Below are 22,874 nucleotides of genomic sequence, written 5' to 3' on the forward strand. Positions count from 1 at the left end.
CCAATGGGCAAAGCTGGCTTCTGTCCCAGGAACTAAATTAGAATATCAACTGAAATGATAATGGCCTTTATCTGGGTCCCATATTACTTTCTAATTTTGAGGTCTAGTCTTGAACACAACTTGGACACACTTGTCCTGTGTCAAAATGTAGTCATACATGTTACTAGGGCTGCAAATGACTATTTTCATTCTCCATTAATCTGTTAATTAATTTAGAATTAAGCGTTAAATCGCTTAGTCCTTAAACAACCCAATTGCCAGAATAAAATGTTGGCATTTTCCATTGTTGCAAACCATGGACACGTTGAATCTCTGCGTTTCAAATGCTGTGGTTAAGGTCTGCTTATGTTTAAGCACAAAAACCACTTGGTTAGACTTAGGAAAAGATCATGATTTGGTTTAAAATACCCGGTTTTGTCGCCTTAAAAATGACTACAAATGTCCTGTTTTGTCGGTTGAAATGGGAAGCTAACAATGGTCTCAAACGCGGGTCTCTGCTACTTTTCCAACTCCAGCCATCTGACTTGCATTCTGTCCCACCACCCAATCGTCCACCTCCACCGAGGTCGTCATCTGAACTACGTCACTTTCCATATGATACGTATTGTAGAAATGTTGATATGATACGTAGGCTTATTATACATATTAAAACTTAGACATTTAATGTATCCATGGTTTGCAGAAATGTACAATGGCCACATTTTATTCTGGCGACTGGGCTGCTTTAACTTGCCCTAAAAAAGTGAAAAATGCACCTTACATTGTCCCCACAGCCCAAGGTGACATCTTCAAATTGATTGTTTTGTCTGACCAACCCAATTTTAATCTACAATGGTTGCTCGATAAAGAAAATCTTGACATTTTCAAAGCTGGAACCACTAAATATTTGGCATTTTTGATCGATAAATGACTTAAACAATTATCAAAATTCTTGTCAGTTAATTTTCTGTTGATCGATGGATCAATTGAACGACTAATTATTTCAAAACCACTTATTACTTAAATAAATTTGTGTTAAATTTGTTTATTTGTGGGGCATCCAAGTGACCTAGGTGTAAGGTGCTGACCATGAACTATAATGTCCTCAGGACCTTTGTTGCATATCATTCTAATAAAGGCATAAAATGCACAGAAATAGTAATGATAAAATAATTTGTTTACTAAAAGATGACACACAATGCACTGAGAAGAAGGGGGGACAACGCTCAATAGGGGCCCCCCAGCTAAGGGCCACCAAGCAGGTTAATCAGGTCATGTTGATGTAAAGTTAATGTATTTTTGACCATCAGCATCTATATCTATATACTGTTGATCCTGCTTGAGTGTTAAAGCACAGTGTAATGTATGTGGGTTTTAAGAGTTTCTTTTTTACACTTCTGTTAAAGCTCTGTCACAAACCTGGAGTGAGATGCCTTGTAAAGTAAGGATAAGGTTTGCTAACTTTGCTGCGAGGTCACACTTCTTCTTCCAGCTCGGATGGAGTCACACGTGGTGCCTGGTGACCTGCCTGAGTGTCTTTGCATATCACAGAGGACACATTTCAAAAGAGAATGTCATCAAACCGAAGGCCTGTTCATGTGAGAGGGGATGAATCACAGCTAAATCACAGTTTAGAGATGCACAGCAAATACACTGTGACACTTATTATGTCTGCTGGGTTTCCCTGTTTACTTGACTTGTTTAGTCTCAGATAAATAAGCTTCAGAGATCAAATAAATATTGCAAAGGGCTTTAGTTTTGCAATTAGTAAATGCCATTTTGCAGTGTCACATGATTTACAGTGTGTGTCTGGAGATTCCCTCTCAGTTGAGTCATTAAAAATGGATGTTTAATTTTCAGACACCTATTTAAAAGCACCAGAGCATAAATAAAAGAACAATAAAATCAATATCTAACCTACTTACTTATTATTTTTCCTCAGTGGAAACTGAGGAATGCAGCAGTGTAATTTTTGGAGGTTTCCATTTTGAACACCCAGGAGGTTCAAAGTACATCAGAGCTCTGACTTCAGTGTGGACTTTGCAGCCTCTCCAAAATCACAGTAATGAGGGTCCAGGCTTGATCCCCTGCTCAAACCGCCGGGGGTCAGAACCTGCCACTGGAAAATTTTGTGTGATGGGTCAGTGGCTGCAGGAAGTGCTCAGGCTCATGAGGATGTATTGGTGATTACGCAGTGGAGGATACGCAGAGAGCTGACCGGCCTGCAGCTGAAGCCCTGCAGGTCTGCAGGACTCTACAGCTGAGACCAACCCTTTTATTTCAGATAGGCAGCCAACCTGAGAAATAAATAACACACACACACACACACACACATACACAAAACAGAGCACCATATTAAAAACATTTGTTTTTATTTCTTGTGGTCTGTTAGCTTGTAAAGTCGTTTCTCATTTGCCTTTAACCACCTTGGCATTGCAGGGTGACATTAATACCTGTTAGGGTGTCACCACTGTTGGCAGATTGTAACTGTAACAATTAAAAGATGAGTGGGGTGATATTCTATATTTTTCTTGTCAACAAATCCCAAATACCAAAACCCTGATGTAACTTAATCCTCTGTGCCAAAGAGCTTCATTGTTGTCCAAAAACTATTAAAAACACACCAATAAACCACAGTATTGCACTGGGTGACATGTTCTTTCATTATGATGAACATGGACACTCTAGTTTATTGTAAGTTTATCCCACATACACCGTCCTGCTGCCATACTTTCTAAAGCACCAAATGTGTATTAATCCACAGCTGAAAATAGTCCCAACAAATGCACTATTTACTCCTGTTTGAGTAACATTTGCCAAAACCTACAGTGCCCAGGAAATTACAGGAGTCATAGAAAGGCTGGAGAAATCAGGAAGTACGTACTCGTACGTTAATCATTCTTTATTTAATTTTATTATTGACATCTATAGCTTATTGATTTAATAATGGAGACATAATCTTTCTGTCTTGTATCTTGATTGAGCCAATAACCATTTTAACCATTTCCATCCTAAAGATATGATTTTTTTTATACTGTATAAATAAAAAAGCCTTTGTAGACATGAGAAGGGGCACAGATGCTATTTAATGTCCTTTGTCTTTACCTTCCAAAGAGCATTTTTTGAAAGTGTCATGGATTAATTGATGTATTGATCGGGCCGAGGCATGCAGCACTTCAGTTTGTGAAGGGAGGATTTATGCAGGCTCAGTCACGGTTGACTTGACTGATCTGGTTATTGAAGCAAGAGCTATTTTTGGGCCGGCTCACCATGTGGAACTTCAGATTGACCAGGATCTATCAGTCAATGACGGAGCAGGTGAGGTGCAGCACAGATTGGTAGAGGTACGGTTATAGATATGTTTTAGGTAGTAAGGATGTGCGTGATTCTCTGTAATGGAACATTGGAGAATTAACAACTAAGCTCACAGTCAGATGGAAATATATTTTTTATCACTCAAAAGCTGAAAATAAAAGCATTTTATTACCCATGAAAGAACTACCTGGTGTTTCAGTAGAGCAACAACAAAACTATGAAAATAATGTCTATACTCTTTGCCCCAAAAGAAAGCATTTGTTTGTGATGAAAAACCAGCAATAATAAAAAACAATGAAATCTGATCGGGATTGCCTTGACCTCTTCATAGTGTCCTCGCCACACAGAGTCTCCATCTCCCAATGACGTACAACACATCAGGGAACCACCGACTGGAAACCAGTGACATTGAAGGTCATCAAATTTGGCCCCAGTTAGATTTTCACTTGACATTTTGTCTCTCTGCGTCAAATCATCATCATCATGTGCTTCTCTTTCTGCTTAAACACACCCACACACACACACACACACACACACACACACACACACACACACACACACACACACACACACACATCTTAGCAGTAGCTGTCTGGCAGTAAATTGCCAGACAGTGTAAACATACAATATTTTAGCAAAGTTGGAAACTTTCATATGAGGTTTATTTACTCTCAAGTTTGAAAAAAATGCTTCTGGTATTGCCTTGTTGTCCAGGGGAAAGGGAAAGTCAAAGAGCAGACATTTGAGTTTTCCTTGGAGCCAAAGTAACAGCTGGATCCTGGAAGTTTTGTGGTGAGTCATGTTGAGAGCATCACTCATAAATGGAGAAGTTTCCTTTCATTTAAAAAAACCCAACCCTCTCACAGGAGTGAATGTGAATGAATAACGGGGCTTTTTACCCCCAGCTGCTCTGCTGAAGTAGCTCAGTGGTCATCAAAACAAGGCTGCTGTAGTCCACATAGTCTCATAGGAACTGATATGATTTCCTACAAAAAACATATTATATCCACTAAACAGTGAGTACCCTGCTATGTTATACTTTTTTGGTTACGTTTTAGGGAGTTAAAGTTAGTTAAAATTTAGTTGAGTCCGTTGTTTTAGTCAGAAAATAGTGATAAATGTATATAAAGGAGAAAGGAGAAAGGAGAAAATCATCACATTTAAGAAACTGGAACAGGAGAATGTTTGGCATGAAAAATGACCTAAATGATAAATTGATTATCAAAATAGTTGCTGATAAATTTTCTGCCGATGGACTAATTGATTAATCAACTAATTGTTTCAGCTCAGGGTATAAGGTATATCAGTTGAGGTTGGGCTGGGGCGGGGATTTCTCAACTTTTTGTAGCCTTTAACCTCATTTTTGGGTCATAAAATTCTCATTAGAAAGTTAAAGTATATATATATATTTAATAAACCTTCTGATTATTATTGAGGGTGTTGAGTAACATAATAATAATAATAAAATAATTACATGGCATTACTATTTAAATGGCATAGCTATTGGATTATCACTTATTTGTTGATGATATGTTAAGAGTGGGGTTAATTAATATATACTTTATGGATTATAACTTTTGGGGATTTTAATCATTTTTGATTAAAGCATCTTGTCTGTGCAGACTCTGTGGCACCTCACCTGTCCACTAATTGTCACTGTTGAGTTGCCTGGCCTCTGTTTTTGCACAGTATTGTTGTGACATTTCAAATCACTTTGCACTTCACAACTTCAGCTTGATAAACATTTTATCTTAATAATAACGAAAGCATACATGATATTTATTGTTATGGATTACTTAACTCAAAAGACAAAGGTATGTTTATGTGATAAAACTTAACTTTTTATGTGATATGGAACATGATGAAAAATTTGTTTTCTTTGGTTGGTTGTAATCAAAAATATGTGACTGATTTGTAGTAAACAGGCTAAAAGATGCACAAACACTGGTGTGATCCTTAATATAAAATGCTGAATGCAGGACTTAATCATTGGTGGAATGTAACTAAGTACATTTACTCTTTAAATTCAAGTTAGTTATACTTTACTTGAGTATTTCCATTTCATGCAACTTTATTCTACTTCACTACACCTCAGAAGCAAATACTGTGGTATTGCTACGTTTACTTAGTCCTTTTACTTTAAGAGCATTTAGCTGATAGTACTTCTGTACTCTTCTGTAAGATTCTGAATGTAATGAGAGGGAATTTACTTGTAGTGGAGTATTTTTACATTGTTGCATTGCTACCTTTACTTTAGTAAAATATGTGAATCATTTCTCTACCACTGCAGCTAAAATGTGTTACATGCAACCAAGTAAAATGAAGCGAGAGCTCAGTCCACACAGTATTTTGCAATGCGGGTACAATTGTGATACACGCAATACTGACTCTGAGGGCGAAGGGAGAGATGGATGGATGGATGGATGGATGCAGGGGGAGGATTCCTCTAGTGGGAGGGAGGGGTGGTGCTGAATGAACAGCTCCTCGGCTCATAAAGTAATCAGAGAGCCTCTCTGCTCCGTCAGAGCAGCACAGCCATGAGCCAGCCGAGCTCCCCGTCCTCCAGACCCGCGCTGACACTCCGCCCGTCCCCCTGACACACACCACACCACCATGAAGAGGCAAAACGTGAGGACCCTCGCCCTCATCATCTGCACCTTCACCTACCTGATTGTCGGCGCCGCGATCTTCGACGCGCTGGAATCCATGAAGGAGACGAGCGACAGGAGGGAGCTGGACCTGAAGAAAGCGGAGCTGCTCCAGACGTTCAACTTGTCCACGGAGGGCTTTGACGAGCTGGAGAAGGTGGTGCTGCAGCTGAAGCCGCACAAAGCAGGGGTGCAGTGGAAATTCGCCGGCTCGTTTTACTTCGCCATCACTGTGATCACGACCATAGGTAGGAGAGCATCACTGATATCATCTGTGGGAACTTTGACTTTTATTTTACTGTGGAAAAAAGTTGATACATTGTTTTATACGTCGGTTTCTGTTTAATCTGATGCAGATCAATGACTGCAAACCCTTATGAAATGAATTGAAAGACACTAACATAACAGCAATACTCTATATGCTAAAGGGAATATTATATATAATAATAATCTATAATAATACAGCAGACACCACAAAAGAACTGATCTTCACAAACTCACTTTTGAAAACCGAGGTCTTAAAATAAATACTTATTGGAACATTATATTATTATTTGAGTTATAACCACAGATTGAGAATATTTATAAAGTATTAAGTAAAAAGTAAAAAGTGACATACAATTGCAACTATTAAGAATATGCAATGGTGAAGGAAGTACTCAGATAGCTACTAACTTAATTATCAGATTACCACTTAAGTAAAAGTAGCAACACTGCAATATAAAATACTCCATTACAAGTCCAGCATTGAAAATGTAACTTAAGTAAAAGTATGTGAGCATTATTAGCAAAATGTACTAAAAGTATCAAAAATAAAAGTAGGCTACTCATGATGAAGAAAAATGGCACCTGTGAGTGTTTAATTATATCATATTATGTTATTGTTTTATTGATGCATTCATTTTGCTGTTGTAGTTGGTCCACTTGTAGATTATTTAAACAATTTTATATACTGGGTAGTTTAATTTATAACAATGCATCTTAGTTTATGAGATCAACAGAGAAATATAGCTATACTATAGCTGTCAGATAAAGGTAGTGGAACAAAAAGTGCAATATTTCCCTGGAGTAGAAGTATAAAGTAGCATGATATGGAAATACTCAAGTAAAGTACCTCAAATTCTTACTGAAGTATGGCACTATGTACTTAGTTACAGTCTACCACTGCTGGAGATATAGAAAACATGCTCATAGGTACATGTCACAATATGATATGCTATAATGATACCACAGATGGAGGAAATACCATAAAATGTCATATTATTTATAAACTCAGTATGAAGTACAACAGGTGTACCATCAATCCCCTGCAACTGTATTTTAAGAATATGGTGCTTATACCATGAAAATATTACTCCATAAAGTCTTATAACATCTTCCTGTTTGCAGGATTATTCTATGATAATTACAGTGACAGCAAAAAAGGTTAAAAATACCATAAATGAGATAATCTTACATAATCTGAATACTGAACATCCCTGACACAAGTTTTTCATATCAGCATGAGGTATTGGTGGCAGCTTGAGCCCCCATTACTGCAGTAGAAACACTGTGTATATTGCTTCACACAGACTAGGCAGAGAGGAGACTTTTTTAAAAACTAAACACAGAGAAAATTGTTCTACAAACAAGTTGTCATCAGAGCCTTTTATACTTGAGCATTTTATTGAATTGCAGCATTGAAAAGTCAAATCTGCAGCAAGGACTATTAAGGATAAGCTTCTCTCCAAATATGAAATTCTGCTGCTCATAACTAAATGTTGTCATTTGAGAAGACGCTCAAGGAAACTTAAGTTATGAGACATAAATTTGCCTCTTCTCTTGTGCTCTTACTCATTATTTGTGCTCCAAAAGGCCCTACAACAACACAAGGCTCCCAGCTCTTTACTCACTTTATTGCACAGCCTTCAACTATAGCCTGTTTGCTTTAGTGATTCAACTTCATTTCTTTGCACACCACTCCGCTTGTAACTACAACTCCAAGCTTAACTTAGCCAGACATTTAAAATATAGGAAAATGAAACCAAAAAGATGGGTGCATTGTTTACCTTTGTCTTATAATGCGTCATTTTTGGGTTGTACCTTTAAAGCAACACTATGCACAAGTAGAAAAAATGTCATAAAGTCAGGAGTTGTACTCATTAATGTCAGTTACACAGCATCTATCTATAAGTTTGCTAGCATTAGCTAACATTAGCCACCATAAGAAGACCAAGTAAGGCTGTAGTGGCAAAACACCTGAGTGTATAGAATTTTTTTAAATTCAGCTTTTGAAGGAGATTGTGTTATTTGTTCTTACAAAAGGTACACAGTCTCTCTTTAACATCTTCTTTTCATCTCTTTAGAAGCTTTGCTTATCACCATCTCCTTATCTGAGCCTTCCTCATGTATTTAGTGATGGGGCAGTTGTCAGTAGTGACCTGTGACTTGTAACCCTATCAGATGCAGACAACTAATTGCACACTAACCCAACCCCAGGTGTCTGTAATTGTGAGCCAAGAGGCTGCTACAAATACAGTGACTGACGTTTCAGCCTGCCATTAAGTATTAATGACAACACCAGACCCTCGCTGTTCCATCTGCCTCCTGGCACACAACATTAACGCTGTAGATACTGTACTGTACACACAATATCATGCAGCCATGTCTCACAGTGAAGTCCAAATACTTAATACGACGGTGAAACATCTATTCTTTGTAAAGATTTTATATAAAGCAAAATCTGAGCTAAAGCTGTGATTTATTTCAATTTTTATGATGATAAAAGAGAGGCTAAAACTATTTCTGTCACCAACCAAAGTACAAAAATAGACGCAAACCTCTTATTTCCTGTCATATTCTTTGAAATTATAATTAAAGTCATTTTAGAAATGAGGACTCAGGACATTCAGATCCAACACAGGACACCCCCAAGGACCAGAGTGCTAGAGTTGATGTGAAAACAGCGTGCTCTGTATGAAAAATCTAGTTTCTGAAAAAGAGCAAAAGAGGCAATGAGTCAGTCTGAAGCCGACTATTTTGAAATTCTTATTGTATATAACGATTTCATGAGAACAAATAATATCCTGGAAATCTATGAATAAATATAATTCACATTTCTAAACTGCACGACTGCCAGTGGAAAGCGGGTAACACAAGACAAGATCTGGCCCCAGCATGCTCTACTAATAATTAAATGTAAGTGAAGAAGGGAGGAGAAGGCGCAATCAGTCATCACTTTCACAGAGGAAAGGGGAGGCTGAGGGCAGGCTGTCCATTTACTCACCCACTGTGGGGGGGAAAGGTTGACCCGATGTGAGAAACATCACAAGGGGAAAATAAATGAGCTTTGAATGAGAAAGCACTGTCAAGATGGCGGGAGATTGGGGGAGCTCCTCTGCACGGTCATGGTAACCAGGTGTGATAAAAGTCTGGGGCTCAGGGGGCTTTTCTTGTGGGCACAAACACAGTCACCCACCTCCGGGGGTGCACATCTTGTCATTGCCACGTCAGTGTATGTGTCCGCAGCACTCACAGCTGCAGTTCAAGATCATCTAGAACACGTAGAGGACAAACACACAACATGAAAACACTGTCTTACAAATAAGACATGGCTCATATCCTCTGTGTTTTATCTGATGTGCTGTATCACATCTGATAAGGGCAGGAACATGTGAAGCTTTGGCTGGTTTGTCATGTTGACATACAGTAGTCTTTGTGTAATACGCAATATGATATCACAATATGTTTATAGAAGCTATATTTAAGGATCAGTTAACCCAAACACACACACACACAAACTTATTTTCTCACTTACTTCTGGTAGCATCGAGCCAGGCAGAAAGTTTTGATTTTATGTGGCCAAGTTTTGACATTTCTTCTTCCACCTCAATGGAGGTGAATGGAATTTCAATTTGTGGTGCTCAGAGCATTGAAAAATAACATTTAAAATCTCAGCAGTAATATCTCTTTCCAGAAACAGACCTTCCAATGAACAGTTTTGATTGGAACTACTTTCTTGCAAAGAATGTCTCTATAGAATCTGTTGCATCCCAGTATCCCAAATAATTCCATTCATACTGGATGGTTATGCACCTCACAATTTATTTATTTATTTAACGTTCAGTGCAAGAAGTAGACCGCAGCCACTTAGCTTAACTGTACCATAGTTGCCATGTGCAGATATTGCAGAAAACAAATCATATTGATGTTTTAGTGTGGTGATAGGGATGGGTTTAAAAAAGAACATGTTGACATAGTCTTGTGTATGACAACAGCGAACTTAAAGGGTTGGTTCACCCAAAAAAAAAAAAAAAAAAATATATATATATACCTGTAGTGAAATCTAGCCAAGCAGAAAGTTTCTATTTTATTTTTCCAGGTTTTTAGATATCTGTGTCTGAGATCTTTGCCTTCACCCAAATTCAATGGATGCGAATAGAATTTTGTTTTGGCAGTCACAGAACTGAAAAATTGGAATAATCCGAGACCTGGCAGACCTTTCATCTGAACTACTTTTTATCGAAAAAATTGTCCCTAAAAAAATGTGTGGTCTGTGGATTATCCAGATTAATGAGGACACTGTTTGTGGAAAGACATGTCGATGTTGAAATTTTTAAACAAAATTCACCTACATTGTATTGGGGTGGAGGCAGAAATCTCAGAGTTACATATCACAAAAAACCTGGGCAAATGAAACCAAACCAGTTAGATATCACCAGAAGTAAGTGAGACGATATGTTTTTTTTTTTGTAATTTGGGTGAACTGACCCTTTAACTACTAACAGGAATGTTCTTTTTGCCTTTTCAGCAAATCTAGTTCTTTAAAATTGTGGATAATTAATCTTGCAAAATAAAAAATACATTTTGACTTCTGACCTTTTGTCTAATATCCATTCTCTGAAGTCATTAACCTTCCTCTTAGGCTCATACACAAAATTCTTTTTAAGAATAGGACCCTTTAAAGTCACCATATGGTTGTAGTTAGAAAAACATTCTTTCAAAATCACCAGCTTTGCTTGGATTTTTATTATTGTGAATCACCTCTTGTTAAATAGTTTTTGTTCAAAGATCATTTGGCCGTTTGCCTCTTGCTGATTCGATAGACATGAGCTCAGTGCTTCGCTCATCGTCTGTAGTCTATGAACAGATTATGGAATCTATTGTAGAGAGAGAGGAAGTGAATCCAAATGCATTCAGGGCATGCAATCTGTATGAGTCGCTATAATCCCAAAAAATAGCATCAGACAGCAAATCTGTTGCTTGGTTAGCAGGCAACACTCTTCCATCACGTTAAAAGTGGCTTGGATCAGAGAGCTGAAGCCCTTCCAGCTCTGGTTTAGTTGCTCTGTCACCACCAGTTCATCAGATGTTGATGTACTGGGAAGCTACCAAGTGTTGAAGCACATTAGTGTGTGAATGTGAAGCAGGCTGTCGCTGAAAAGGAGCAGACGTGCTCAGCAAATCCTCTCTGGGTCAGTGAATCTAATGTTTCTATATGCGGACTGACAATGAATAAAATACATGATCATTTTTCTATTTTCATAGCTGACAGAGGCTTTGATTTGGCACCAGGCATGAATCCATTTTCAGCCGTTGCATAATTAGAGGGCACATCCTGAATTATTAATGGTAATTACTTACATTAGTATCATCATTATTATTCAGTCATCTTAAGAGGTTAGTGCAGTAAGTGGTAGAGTGCACAAAGAATATAACTCTCACCAGCTATTCCACACGGGCACCTATCATCATCAGACAGACAGAGGGAGATGGATACTTCAGCACTTCTCCGAGGAGAGGTGGACGTGGTGGCATTGAAAGATATAAAAAAAGGTGACAATACAAATAAAGTTATGCTGTAGCTTTCATCAAGTACAAGCACATCAAATAGAATGAAGAGCTTTTTTTATCATTCTGTAATCTGTAAAATATCTCAACATCTAAATGGATTGACACAAAATATTCATGGTTCCCAGATGATGTGTATCCTCCTGACTTTGGTGAACCGCTGACTTTTTCTCTAGCGCCACCATGAAGTTCACATTTGTGCTTCAGAGTGAAATGTCTCGACAACTAGATGGATTTCCATGAAACTGTGTTCAGTCGTTCATGCTCCCCTCAGGATGAATTGCAATCATTTTTAACTTCTCATCCTGTGCCCTCATCAGGTCAAAATTTCTATTTGTCAGCTGCACTTTAGCTTTTGTGCTAATTGGAAAACATTTGCATGCTTTCATGCTAGATTAAGGTGATAAACATGGTCACCATTATACATGCTAAACATCAGTGCATTAGCATTGTCATTGTGAGCATGTTGCCATGCTAGTGTTACCATTTAGCTTCAAGCACCACTGTGCATAAGTACAGCCACACAGCCACTAGCGCGTATTTATACTCTTGTCTTGACTTGTTTTCTTAAGTTCCCTGTGCAGTGCTGCATGATTAAGACCAGAGCTTGGCTACTCATTGAGGTTGTTATGTTCATTTGAACTATAGCCAAGAAATACTGTCAAGGCTTTTGATTGTTTTTTCTTTCATGGAACTTCTTTCTTCTATTATGAGCAGTGCTTTCACGGTGACACATCTCAAAACTCTTTAAAATTGCTCCAAAAATTGTGAAAATGCTTCATGCAGCCCATCGGTAATAAATCATTTGAGAATGAATGGTTTACAATCAACCAGAGCAGTTTCAGTTTACAGTTTAATTGAATTGGGGGTGAATTGATCCTGGTCCTGCTGCGGAGCTACTGCTGTGTTTTAAGTGATTTGGGAGGTAACTGTGACTCCCTGGTGCTTGCATAAAGGGGTCCCAAAACTTGCATAACCCAGTGTTGTGCTCTGCAGTGAGGCGCTGCCCTACTCACTCATCATGCAAACACACTGAGATGTAATGTGTTGGCAAAAAAATAAATTTTTTACAAAAGAAAAGAAAGAAGGTTCTGTTGTAACTGATGCCAGTGTATTTCTGAAATTACACAGCAGACTTTACAAGTTTTGAGGTCGTGAAGGTCACAGGACAAACCGTGCGTGACACATATGTACATGTTAGCAATGCGTTAATTAGGAAAGCGCATTGGACTCACAGTGTTTGAGTTAGTGCTGCCACAGTGCTGTCACTGAAAACTTAAAGAGCTGAAAGGATGACTAAGCTCCCTTTGTTTGCTTTGCCCAGCTCTACGCCACTAAGGTTACAAGAAGAGCTCAAAACAAAGACAGCTTTAAGTGTTCAGCTGAATAAGACACACTGGTTGTGGTATGAGAAAAGGGTCAGGGAGGGACGTATCCACAAAAGTGTAGAAAGAGAAATATCATCACGTAAAAGCATCTCTGTAGGTTGTTCTGTAGCACTTCAGAAGTAATTAAAAATCACTCACAAGCTGACATGCTGGCATGCCTGGATAACTATAAATGATGAAATGCACTGTAATGAGTAAATGTCACACCACACATTTGTTAACAAATCATCAGACTTTAATACAGGAGATCGTTGTTTGTTTCCTGTTTCAAACAAGCAGACAACAGTTTTTTAAAGCATGATGATGGTCCCCTAACCACTACTGTGTTTTCCTAATCTTAACAAAGTACTTATTTTAACCCAAACCATGATTGTTCCCTAAACCTAATCAAGTCGTTTTTGTCATCCTGTCGATAGTGGCGTCAGATCAGAAAATGCTTCTTTGTGGCGTTCTAGAGGGCATGGACAAACTACATATTTTGTTGTTTAATTTGAAGGACTTGTTGAAAAGTAGCCTACAAGAAAAAACGAAAAAGGTAAATTTCCAAAACAATAATTTTCTGGATCAGAAAAAATATTTTTGTTCATCTTACAACCCATCAGACTGATCTTGTGACCTCCTGTGATTACTCCGTAATGACTGCTTTAATTTTTCTGTGTTTGGCCCTTTTGGTCAAGTTAATCAATACATTACAGTTCCATAATCATGTCTGTGTCTCCAGTAGATGAGCCCTTTTTGCATGCTAACACTAAAATACAATATGTTATGTCATAGAAATGAGACACTGTAGCAGTTCAAAGATTGAATGGTTTAGAACTGACTGTTGAAACAGAAATAGATAATAATCCCAGTAAAAGAAAGATGTCTCCTGCTGACTCTCTTTGTCTTGAAGTGGTAAATGTTATACTACTGATTTCTACATAAGACTCCACTGTATATGCTAAAGTGTCAGGGTGCACACAAGACCAGTGCTGGAAGAAGTACTCAGATATTTTACTTAAGTAAAAGTAGCAATATCACAATGTAAAAATAGTAAAGTAAAAGTAAAAGGCCTGTATTCAAAACATTACTTATGTAAAAGTACACAAGTATTAGCATTGAAATATACTAAAAGTACCAAAAGCAAAACGACTCCTTATGCAGAATGGCCCATTTCAGAATAATATATATTATATCACTGGATTATAATTAGTGATTCATTAATGTGTAAGCATCACTAATGTGACAGGTGGTAAAGATGGGGCTAAAGTTAAGTACTTTATATACTGCTGGGTACCTTAATCCATAATAATATGTCATAATTTATTAGTTGATTTATATTTTGTATAAATAATCTGAATCTACAAAGTAACTTCAAAGACTAATGTTGTCAAATAAATGTAGTGGAGTAAAAAGTACAATATTTGCCTCCAAAATGTAGCAAAAGTACAAAGTAGTATAAAATGGAAAAACTCAAGTAAAGTACAAATGCCTTTAAATTGTACTTTTGCACAGTACTTGAGTAAATGTACTTCCACCACTGCACAAGACAACCAGCTGTCAGCTAGTGCTGGCATAGAGATACATTTGATGCCTGTCCTCTCATCATGTATTTAACCTATACATGATGAGTATAGGTTAAGGTTAAGGTTAAGGTTTTTTGTTTTTTTTACATCTACATCTACATCTTTTGGTCAAAAAGCTTTTCAAAAACCCACCTGTATCGGCTAGTATTTGTATAACGTCTTACTGCAATGGTTTGATGTTGTTCTTTTTATTTTGTTTTATCTTTCTGTTTGACTATTACGTGAAATTCTTGTTGTATTTCATGGCATTATATTTTATGTGCACCTGTGAAGCACTTTGTAATTCTGGTTTTGAAAGGTGATCTAGACATTAAATTTACTTATTTACTTACACATGCATGGAGTTACTTTTGTGTCTAGTTTTGCTCTCAAACCAATTTTTTTGATTACATAATAAAGACACAAAATTAACGTCTTATGATGGTAACTTTGTTGATTTGTTTGTTAAAAGTTTCTACTAAATTTTCTGAAGTGGACCTGAATGAGCAACAAATTTTAATGAAGACAGCAGCTCTCCAATAAAGTGGATTTTAATAGGTTCTTTGTTTCGTAACTATAACTGTTGTCATTGAATAGGGTAAACATTACAGAACCACTAGGGAAAGTAAAACACACTACAACTCAACAGTTGTATAAATAATTAGACACAAAGCAAACAAGTCCTTTTGTGTCAAAGTGCTCAATGAATTTGCATGTAATTTCCAGCAATTGCAACATTCAGTCTCTTTCATTAAGATGCACCTAAACAATTATACTCACATTTGTAGCATCACCAGCCCCAATTTCACTGAGCTGTAGGTACAAAGTGAGTGAGAAACGTAGAAACCTCCTCAGCTATTATTGGCTGAGAGAGAGCTTTTTGCTGTTCTGGATCTGAAGGAGTAAGTCTGAGAAAGTTGATAGAAGTGACTCTCACTGCTGCTGCTGCTCCGTTCACATGACCAGCAAATGTTTACCTATTCTACATCTGCTTTATGCTCTGCTGCCTCAATGGAAAGTTGAGTGCTTGCCTGACTCACTAAACAAAACATGCCTTTGTATTTATTAGACTTCATAATCCAGCGGGGGCTGACTGGAGTTTAACCAAATAAAATAGTACACAGTAGTGAGATCTGAATCTTGTTTCCTACTGATTCTCCTCCAGAGTATAAATAGACACTGCATGACTTGTGAAGTCTCAGCTATACTGTGGCAAACTGACTCGTGCAAGGCTTATTTGATCAGAAATTAGAGCTATTTTCTCTACTTTTTCTCTGAATGGAAGAATGCCTATAATCTAATGTCCTGGAATATTGAATTATGTGGCTCTCTACAGCCCAGAGCTTTTAGTGAGGGCTGGACTCAGCTACTCGATTAATGTCCTAATCCTTCCAGTGGAAATTTGAGATTAATTGAGATGTGTCCCGGCGCTCCAGCCATATGTGTTACAACTCCATCAACACCGTAACTGTGTAAAGGAAATATACTACCTCAGTTTATATGAGAAAGAATTTGTAGAATTACATCTTTTAAAGGGTAATTCTGGTGTTATTCTATATTTTTTCTTTATATTTTTTGTCAACAAATCCCATGAAAAGAGCAAATCCAACAACGTGTCTGACTCTCAACACTTTCTGGCTTCCATACCTTGTCTGCGGTACTCAACTGCAAGCACATTTGGTTCCTACTGAAGACATAAATCTTTAAAAATTAATCATAAATATATAGTTTCAATTTTTAAAAAAGCTAAACTTTTGTAAAACAGCTGGGCATTGTAGCTTTTAGCTAACATTACTAAAACTGGAGTAAATAGAGCTTTTGTTGGGGACTATTTCCAGCAGTGGATTAACACACATTTGGTGCTCTAGTATTTACATCAGCAGGATGGTGTATGTGGGATTAATTCCAAATAAACTACAGTGCCCATGGAACATGTCACATGTGTTTTAATAGTGTTAATAGTGTTTAATAGTGTGTGGACAACAATGCTCTATGGCACAGAATAAGCATATCAGGCTTTGACTATACAGATAACACACATAATACTTATTTGGATCAATTTAATGTTGGTTTTGGTCTTTTCATGGGATTTGTTGACAATAAGAAGATAATATAGAATAATATGGACTTACCCTCCATGCTGGACTGTTTTTGAGTATTAGCATGGTCTATATTTGTGTGCATGATATATTATTTGAAAAACAGTGAGCTCAGTCTGAAAACCTTTTTCTCTGATCAGTAAGAAAGATCATCAGTGCCCACTGACCGACTGAGGCACAAAGGAAAATGAGATATGTAATGTGCACCTCTGTGAAGAGCAGACTGACTGGTTTGTTAAAGTGTCTTGGGGCTGTCTCTTGAACAAGGCTGTGCCACTGTGTTTCTTCTCTCTTGACCTGAAAAGGAAAGGTATTGGGAACTTGTGCAGACAGTTCAGGGAAGTGATTCCAGGAACACTGCTGGTAATAAGGCTGTGGCTATTGTGGATCTTTGTTTTTGCGGTGGAGTAGGCCGCAGAGGGATAGGCTTCAGGATTTATATAAACCTTTTCTACAGACTGGAAAGTTTACTACTTATACTTTTTATTTGATTTGATTTATTTGAATGGCTTTGGGCAGCTTGGGATAATTTGGGCTACTTTTTGTGCCTTTTGGGTGGTTTTGAAAGTTGATGAAAGTTAGGCTTTGTTCTAGGGATTGACCCCTCCTCTCCTATAAGTAAGCCCCTTTCAGACCTTTATGTTAATCTGATGGCAATTTAACATGTTGGTCTCATGTCTAAATAAGCACCCTGGTCTTTTATGTAAAAGTCACAACGGCAAACCTGGTAACATTCATGTCTGACATGAAGGTCAGACATGAATGGCTACAGGAGCACAAGAGAGATTAAATACATGTCTTGTAATGTGAGTGTCTTCTAAAATCACAAGATTACATGATGAAATCTATGCGAACATGTATAAGTGGATTTACTGTGAGAAGCAGTGTTGAGTGTCCATCGCGCTCACAATGGTCATCGAGGCTTCAACGGCAAAATCTGTTTTAAAATCCAATGTCCATTACTGACGCAGCCTTATCATAACATTTCTAACTCATGTTATATATTGCGCGAGGACGCAGCTCTTTCCGTAAATGTGCTGTTGTTTCGGAATGAAGCCATAAGTAACATTAACATAACCCATGTCTAAATGAGAAAAAGCCATCACTTTAACAGATACATGAAGCCAGTGATGTTACGCATGTCTGAAATGGGCTTCAGTATCACAGATATTAACAGGCTGTTCAACACGCATTTCACTTAATCACACTAGCCTGATTATTGTTCCTCATCAAATTATTATTTAGTCAGACCAATGCGTAACATCTGTTCATATAAGTAAAGACTTTTTACGTTTAATGTAACTTTATCAAAAAGTTAACTTATAGATATAACTTTGCATTATTGTAACCACAGTTCTGAGTTTGTCATCAACTTATACTTATAAAACAGGAAACGTGTCTTAGGACTGAACACTTAATTTTTTTTATCTTGCACTCGTATTCGGCAACAGAATTTAACAGGGCAGCTTTGAGGGGCCGAATTCCTTCCCAGAGCCACAGCACCACAGCACAAACACAATAATGACCATTACTGATAAGTATGTTACTCACTGATGTTACTGACGTCTACGTGCAGGCCTATTTGTGTGTTATTTTAACAAAATATCGTCATACACGATTGCAGACTTGAAAAGGATTTGTTTGTTGGGTGGGGGGGCATTTGTTGTCCACACTGCTGCAATTCAAAGGCTATGAGAGCATTCATCTCAAAAATCCATGCAAGCCATTTCACAAGAACTGACTGAATGGACATTTCGTGCATTGTGTTCAGCAAATTATGCAGAAATTGTGAAGGCACTGAAAAATGCATCTAGACATTTTCCTCAATGATGCTTAAGAGACACAATGTAATAGCCCACACTGAGCCGCAAATTACGTTTATTTCATCAAGAAATGTCTGAATGCTGATGTGAAATTTGCACAGAGAAGCTCATTATGTGTATATTAGTATGTGTGTGGTGTGTAACTGTGTCCTTGCATATTTTACTGTTTGAACTCTTTTTACCCCCTTCAATAAGCATTAGCGCTACTGTATAGAGGCACATTAGTGATATAGTATGTAATCCCACAGCACAACACACACAAACAGCCAGTACCAAAGTCAATTAAAGCAAGTTATTCTGAGAACCAATATCTGAAACACTATCACCTGACAAATATCATTTATCCTTAAATATCAAAGCAGAAAACATCTTCTTTAAAACACAAATTATTGTCTGCTTCTTCAAATTACAAATTTAATCAAAATACCAGCTGAAGCTCTGTGTAGGCTGCATTGCGAGGCGCAAAAAAAACAAAATTACAACTAGCCTCTGCTGCTATAAAAAGCCGATACACAGCTAGTCACACGGCCACACCAGAGAAATTCTCCAGGAGGAATACACAATGTCATGAAACGTAGCTCTCACACACATTTCTCTCAGAGGGGGGGGGGGGTGTTATACCAGCCAGCTGACTGTTGATTATGTGCCCAAAGCACTGAGCTGTCTCCCCAGCACCCAGAGATGGTGGAGCCTCAGTAGCCTTAGTTTTCCTGCCTCAGTACATACATGTGCCAAAGGAAAAAAACTAAAAATCTTTCCACATCAAGCCTGGTAGGCTCCTCAGCAGTGTGGAAAGTGTCTAAACACTGAGGTGAGAGATGAGAAGCTAATACCGCATGTTTATGGTTCATAGACAAAACGGAGCACACTCATTGCCGTCCTTATCATAACAACCTGAAGTGATTTTCGTACAACTCGCTGTCTCCTGACGGCTTCAATCCTTCTCCGAGTCCAGAAAGGGGGATTGTGTTGCATGCTTTGGTAACCCGGGTGTTGTACTAGCTTTACGCTACTCCTACTGGCTCAGAGCACTGGAATGATTCAGTCCGACGACGCCAAGCGACTGTAGCTCACCTGGCATATATACTGTCTCCCAGGGGAATTTGTTTTCCAATTTGTTTCCAGCATCTGTTTAATCTCTCAACAAGCCAACCTGGATAAAGTGGACTGTTACACACTGGGGCCTAATGATAATAACAATAACAGTGATAGGTGAGTCGTGTTTACCCCGGAAGGCTGTGATCGGAGTGCAAGCTTATGAGTACACATTTAATATCTATACAAAAAAAACAAAACATTGTGACCACCTTGGGCTAAAACGACAGGCTGCCAACCTATTTTCACTGGAATAATGCTAATATCACAGCTGTCAGCGGTGATGTGTCTGCTCCCCATCCACATGCTGGATGTGTGGTGGTGGAAAACAGTGCCAGTAGGGTATTTATTGTTCATGGCAATTTACCCCAATGGGTACTGAGGCAATGTGATTGGTCAAAGATGCATTTCAAGCATTCCAACTGTGTTGATAATACCTATAATGGGCACTGGCTGCCATGTTTTCTTTTGTAATCACTAAGTAGTCAATTCATTGTCTTGTGCTTTCTCCTGTTTTTCTACATACCACAATGGAGAAAACCCTTCAGAAAGAATCAGCTCAGTATTCCTAGAAATGTTGTCAATACTGGACATCTATGCACCTTACAATTTACATACAGTGCCAACATTAAGTGCCAATGAAGGAAGTAGTGCCTTTGTTATGTAGCAAGGTGGAAAGTTAGTGGGTGTTCAGACCGGAAACAAAAAATGCAAAGGGCTGCGTTGGTGGGGGGAGTGTTGCTTTAGGTACAGAGTCATGAAATATGATCCAGAAAGCGCAGTTTGAATAACTGATCCACGAGTTTGAAGACTTATCAGACACCAAAACATTCCACAGAGATTCATAATATAATAAGAAAGGATACAATTGGCGGCAACTATTTTATCTTTTGTTCAGCGTTTATGTTACAAAGTAATCAACCAGCAATGGGTGCTCACATGTATTTAACTGACCAACGCAGCGTCTTTTCGCATTGCATTGCAATGATTGTTGACTCACATTGAACTTTTTTGCCAAAGCATTGGCACCCCCACTGTGTCAACAGAGTGGCCTCATTCAAATAAATGAGGGGCCTCAAGGTGTCAGTATGCTTCATCAAAAGTGCTTGTCGGATGGCTGAGCAGCTTCAGAAATCCCCTCTCCCCACACCTTTCTGATGGGGGGTCTGTGTCCTACAATTTCTGTAATTTTCTGGAACAGACAATCCAACATTTACACCCACTTCACGCTGTGACTGGCCAGCTGTGCGGAGGTGAGAAAGTAAGCACAGTTTGAACTTCTCTCTCAAGCTCTCTTTTTTCATTGGTTCCATTTTATACAAACGAGTGCAACACTATAAATGTCTTCCAGGAAAGACTTAAAATGTGTGCTGTTACTTCCATATTTAAACTATTATCGTGTCTCCCCCCTCCTTATGACGGCTGGCTTTTCACCTTGCCTTCGAGTGTGGCCGATCGGAACAACTACAAACATTTTTGCCTTCTGATGTGGTCAGATAATACGTTGTATAAACTAGTTATTTTCAAGAGTGTGGGGCTCGGAGTGGTGAATGGACATGTAGTGCATTGTAGTGCAATTAACATTCGCCTTTTTATTTACCATAACCACGATCTTTCCCTAACCTTAAGCAAGTGATTTAGTTACTTAAACTTACCTTAACCATCATTTATTTGCCATAACCACAATTATCTCTAACCCTAACCATGCTGTAGTTGTCATGTCCAGATATTGTAGAACCTTTAAAAACGTTGGCATTTGACGTAAAAAAAAAAAACGTTGCTGTGTGTAATCCTGGGTTTTGCCAAATTGTCCAATATCCACCTTGGTGATAAGGTTGCAGTGAACACAAGCATTGCATAAAAGGCAAGAACCTGTGATTGTGGTTATACAGACGATATTCACTCCCATCAGCATAGTGAAGAATATCCTCTTTATATAAAGTTGACTCATCTCTGCCCAGCGTTGGTACACTATATCTGTTCCCGTAAACTGCGGATGACTTAATGGATGAAAACTGAGAATAGGGCTTGTTACTGTGAAGAACTGCTCCAGAGTTACAGGATATTTTTTTCTTCTGTCCAATTTTGGTCAAATACAATTATTAAAGCCTCTGAGTAATCATACGTATTTGTTTTCACTACGCTACACTAATGAGGCAGCACCTCCCACTTTGGAGTGATCCAAATACAAAAGCAGGGAGCTTTTGAACTCCTTCTTTGGTGCTGGAACAAAAAGACATTTACACTAGCTTGCCAGTAAATCTACTGGCTATCATTGCAACATTAAAAAGTAATGGCCAGTGATATTTATGGTCTTTGGTTACTGGGCTCTGTGTCACCCATCAGAAGAAAGACAAAATAATTTTGATGTACTCTGAATGACAAGATGCCAATTGATGAGAAATGCAACCCACTGTAGGCTTTATGAACATATGTCCCTATGCAAGAGAAGGTTTTTGCCTTACAGAAACTGAAAACTGCAAATAATAACTTCTGTGTCTGCCACAGAGTTTCAACACTATCTTTTGTTGTGTTGAATTGTTATCATGTAGTGAATTAGTGGGGCATTCAGGTTGTTTCGGCTCCTAATGAATATCAGGCTGGAACATGAACTTGAGTGAAGTGACATTTTGCGTGTCCTTATTATAGTGGTTTTACTCTCTGTAGGTCCCAGACTGTCTGAGTTTGCCACTTAAGAAATATCACTGAATAACAGAAAGTTAAAACAGAAGAAGCCAATTACACACTTTTTACTGACACTACTGTATGTAAAAGATTCATGACAATAAATGGTACTTTTTGTATTAAATGATCCTCCTTGGTACATAAGGTACTTCTAAGCAAAAAATATCAAAATTGCGATGCCGCTGATGCAATAAACCTCATCCATCCAGTTCTCCAAGTAGGTTAAAACAAATGCTACGGATGGATTCGCAGATACTGTGTGACCCAAGTCTGGTAAGGTGAACCTGCAGATTGAGTGGAGGTGGAGCTGATGCTCTGCTCCCTGTCTGTCTGCTCCCGCCATATGGACAGCCTGAGGCAGTGGTTACCTCACCAAGGTGAAAAGGAGACCCGACACACAGTTAAAACTGGACGGTCATTCAGTAATAGTTCGGACAAAGTTGTAACACTCTACATGGTTTGATTGGGA

General features: G+C 38.2%; 1 protein-coding gene across 1 annotated transcript in view; it reads left to right on the plus strand.

The window, feature by feature from the left end:
• Window positions 1-5,735: 5,735 nt before the first annotated feature.
• kcnk3a (potassium channel, subfamily K, member 3a) overlaps window positions 5,736-22,874 on the plus strand; it is a 33,696-nt gene continuing 16,557 nt past the window's right edge. Inside the window, exon 1 of the mRNA XM_044170036.1 lies at window positions 5,736-6,190. Within this exon, the coding sequence (XP_044025971.1) occupies window positions 5,908-6,190 (283 nt within the window). The 5' untranslated portion in view covers window positions 5,736-5,907. The remainder of the gene's footprint in view (window positions 6,191-22,874) is intronic.

Source organism: Siniperca chuatsi, linkage group LG16 (genome assembly GCF_020085105.1).
Source record: "Siniperca chuatsi isolate FFG_IHB_CAS linkage group LG16, ASM2008510v1, whole genome shotgun sequence".
In the NCBI taxonomy this organism is placed as follows: domain Eukaryota; kingdom Metazoa; phylum Chordata; class Actinopteri; order Centrarchiformes; family Sinipercidae; genus Siniperca; species Siniperca chuatsi.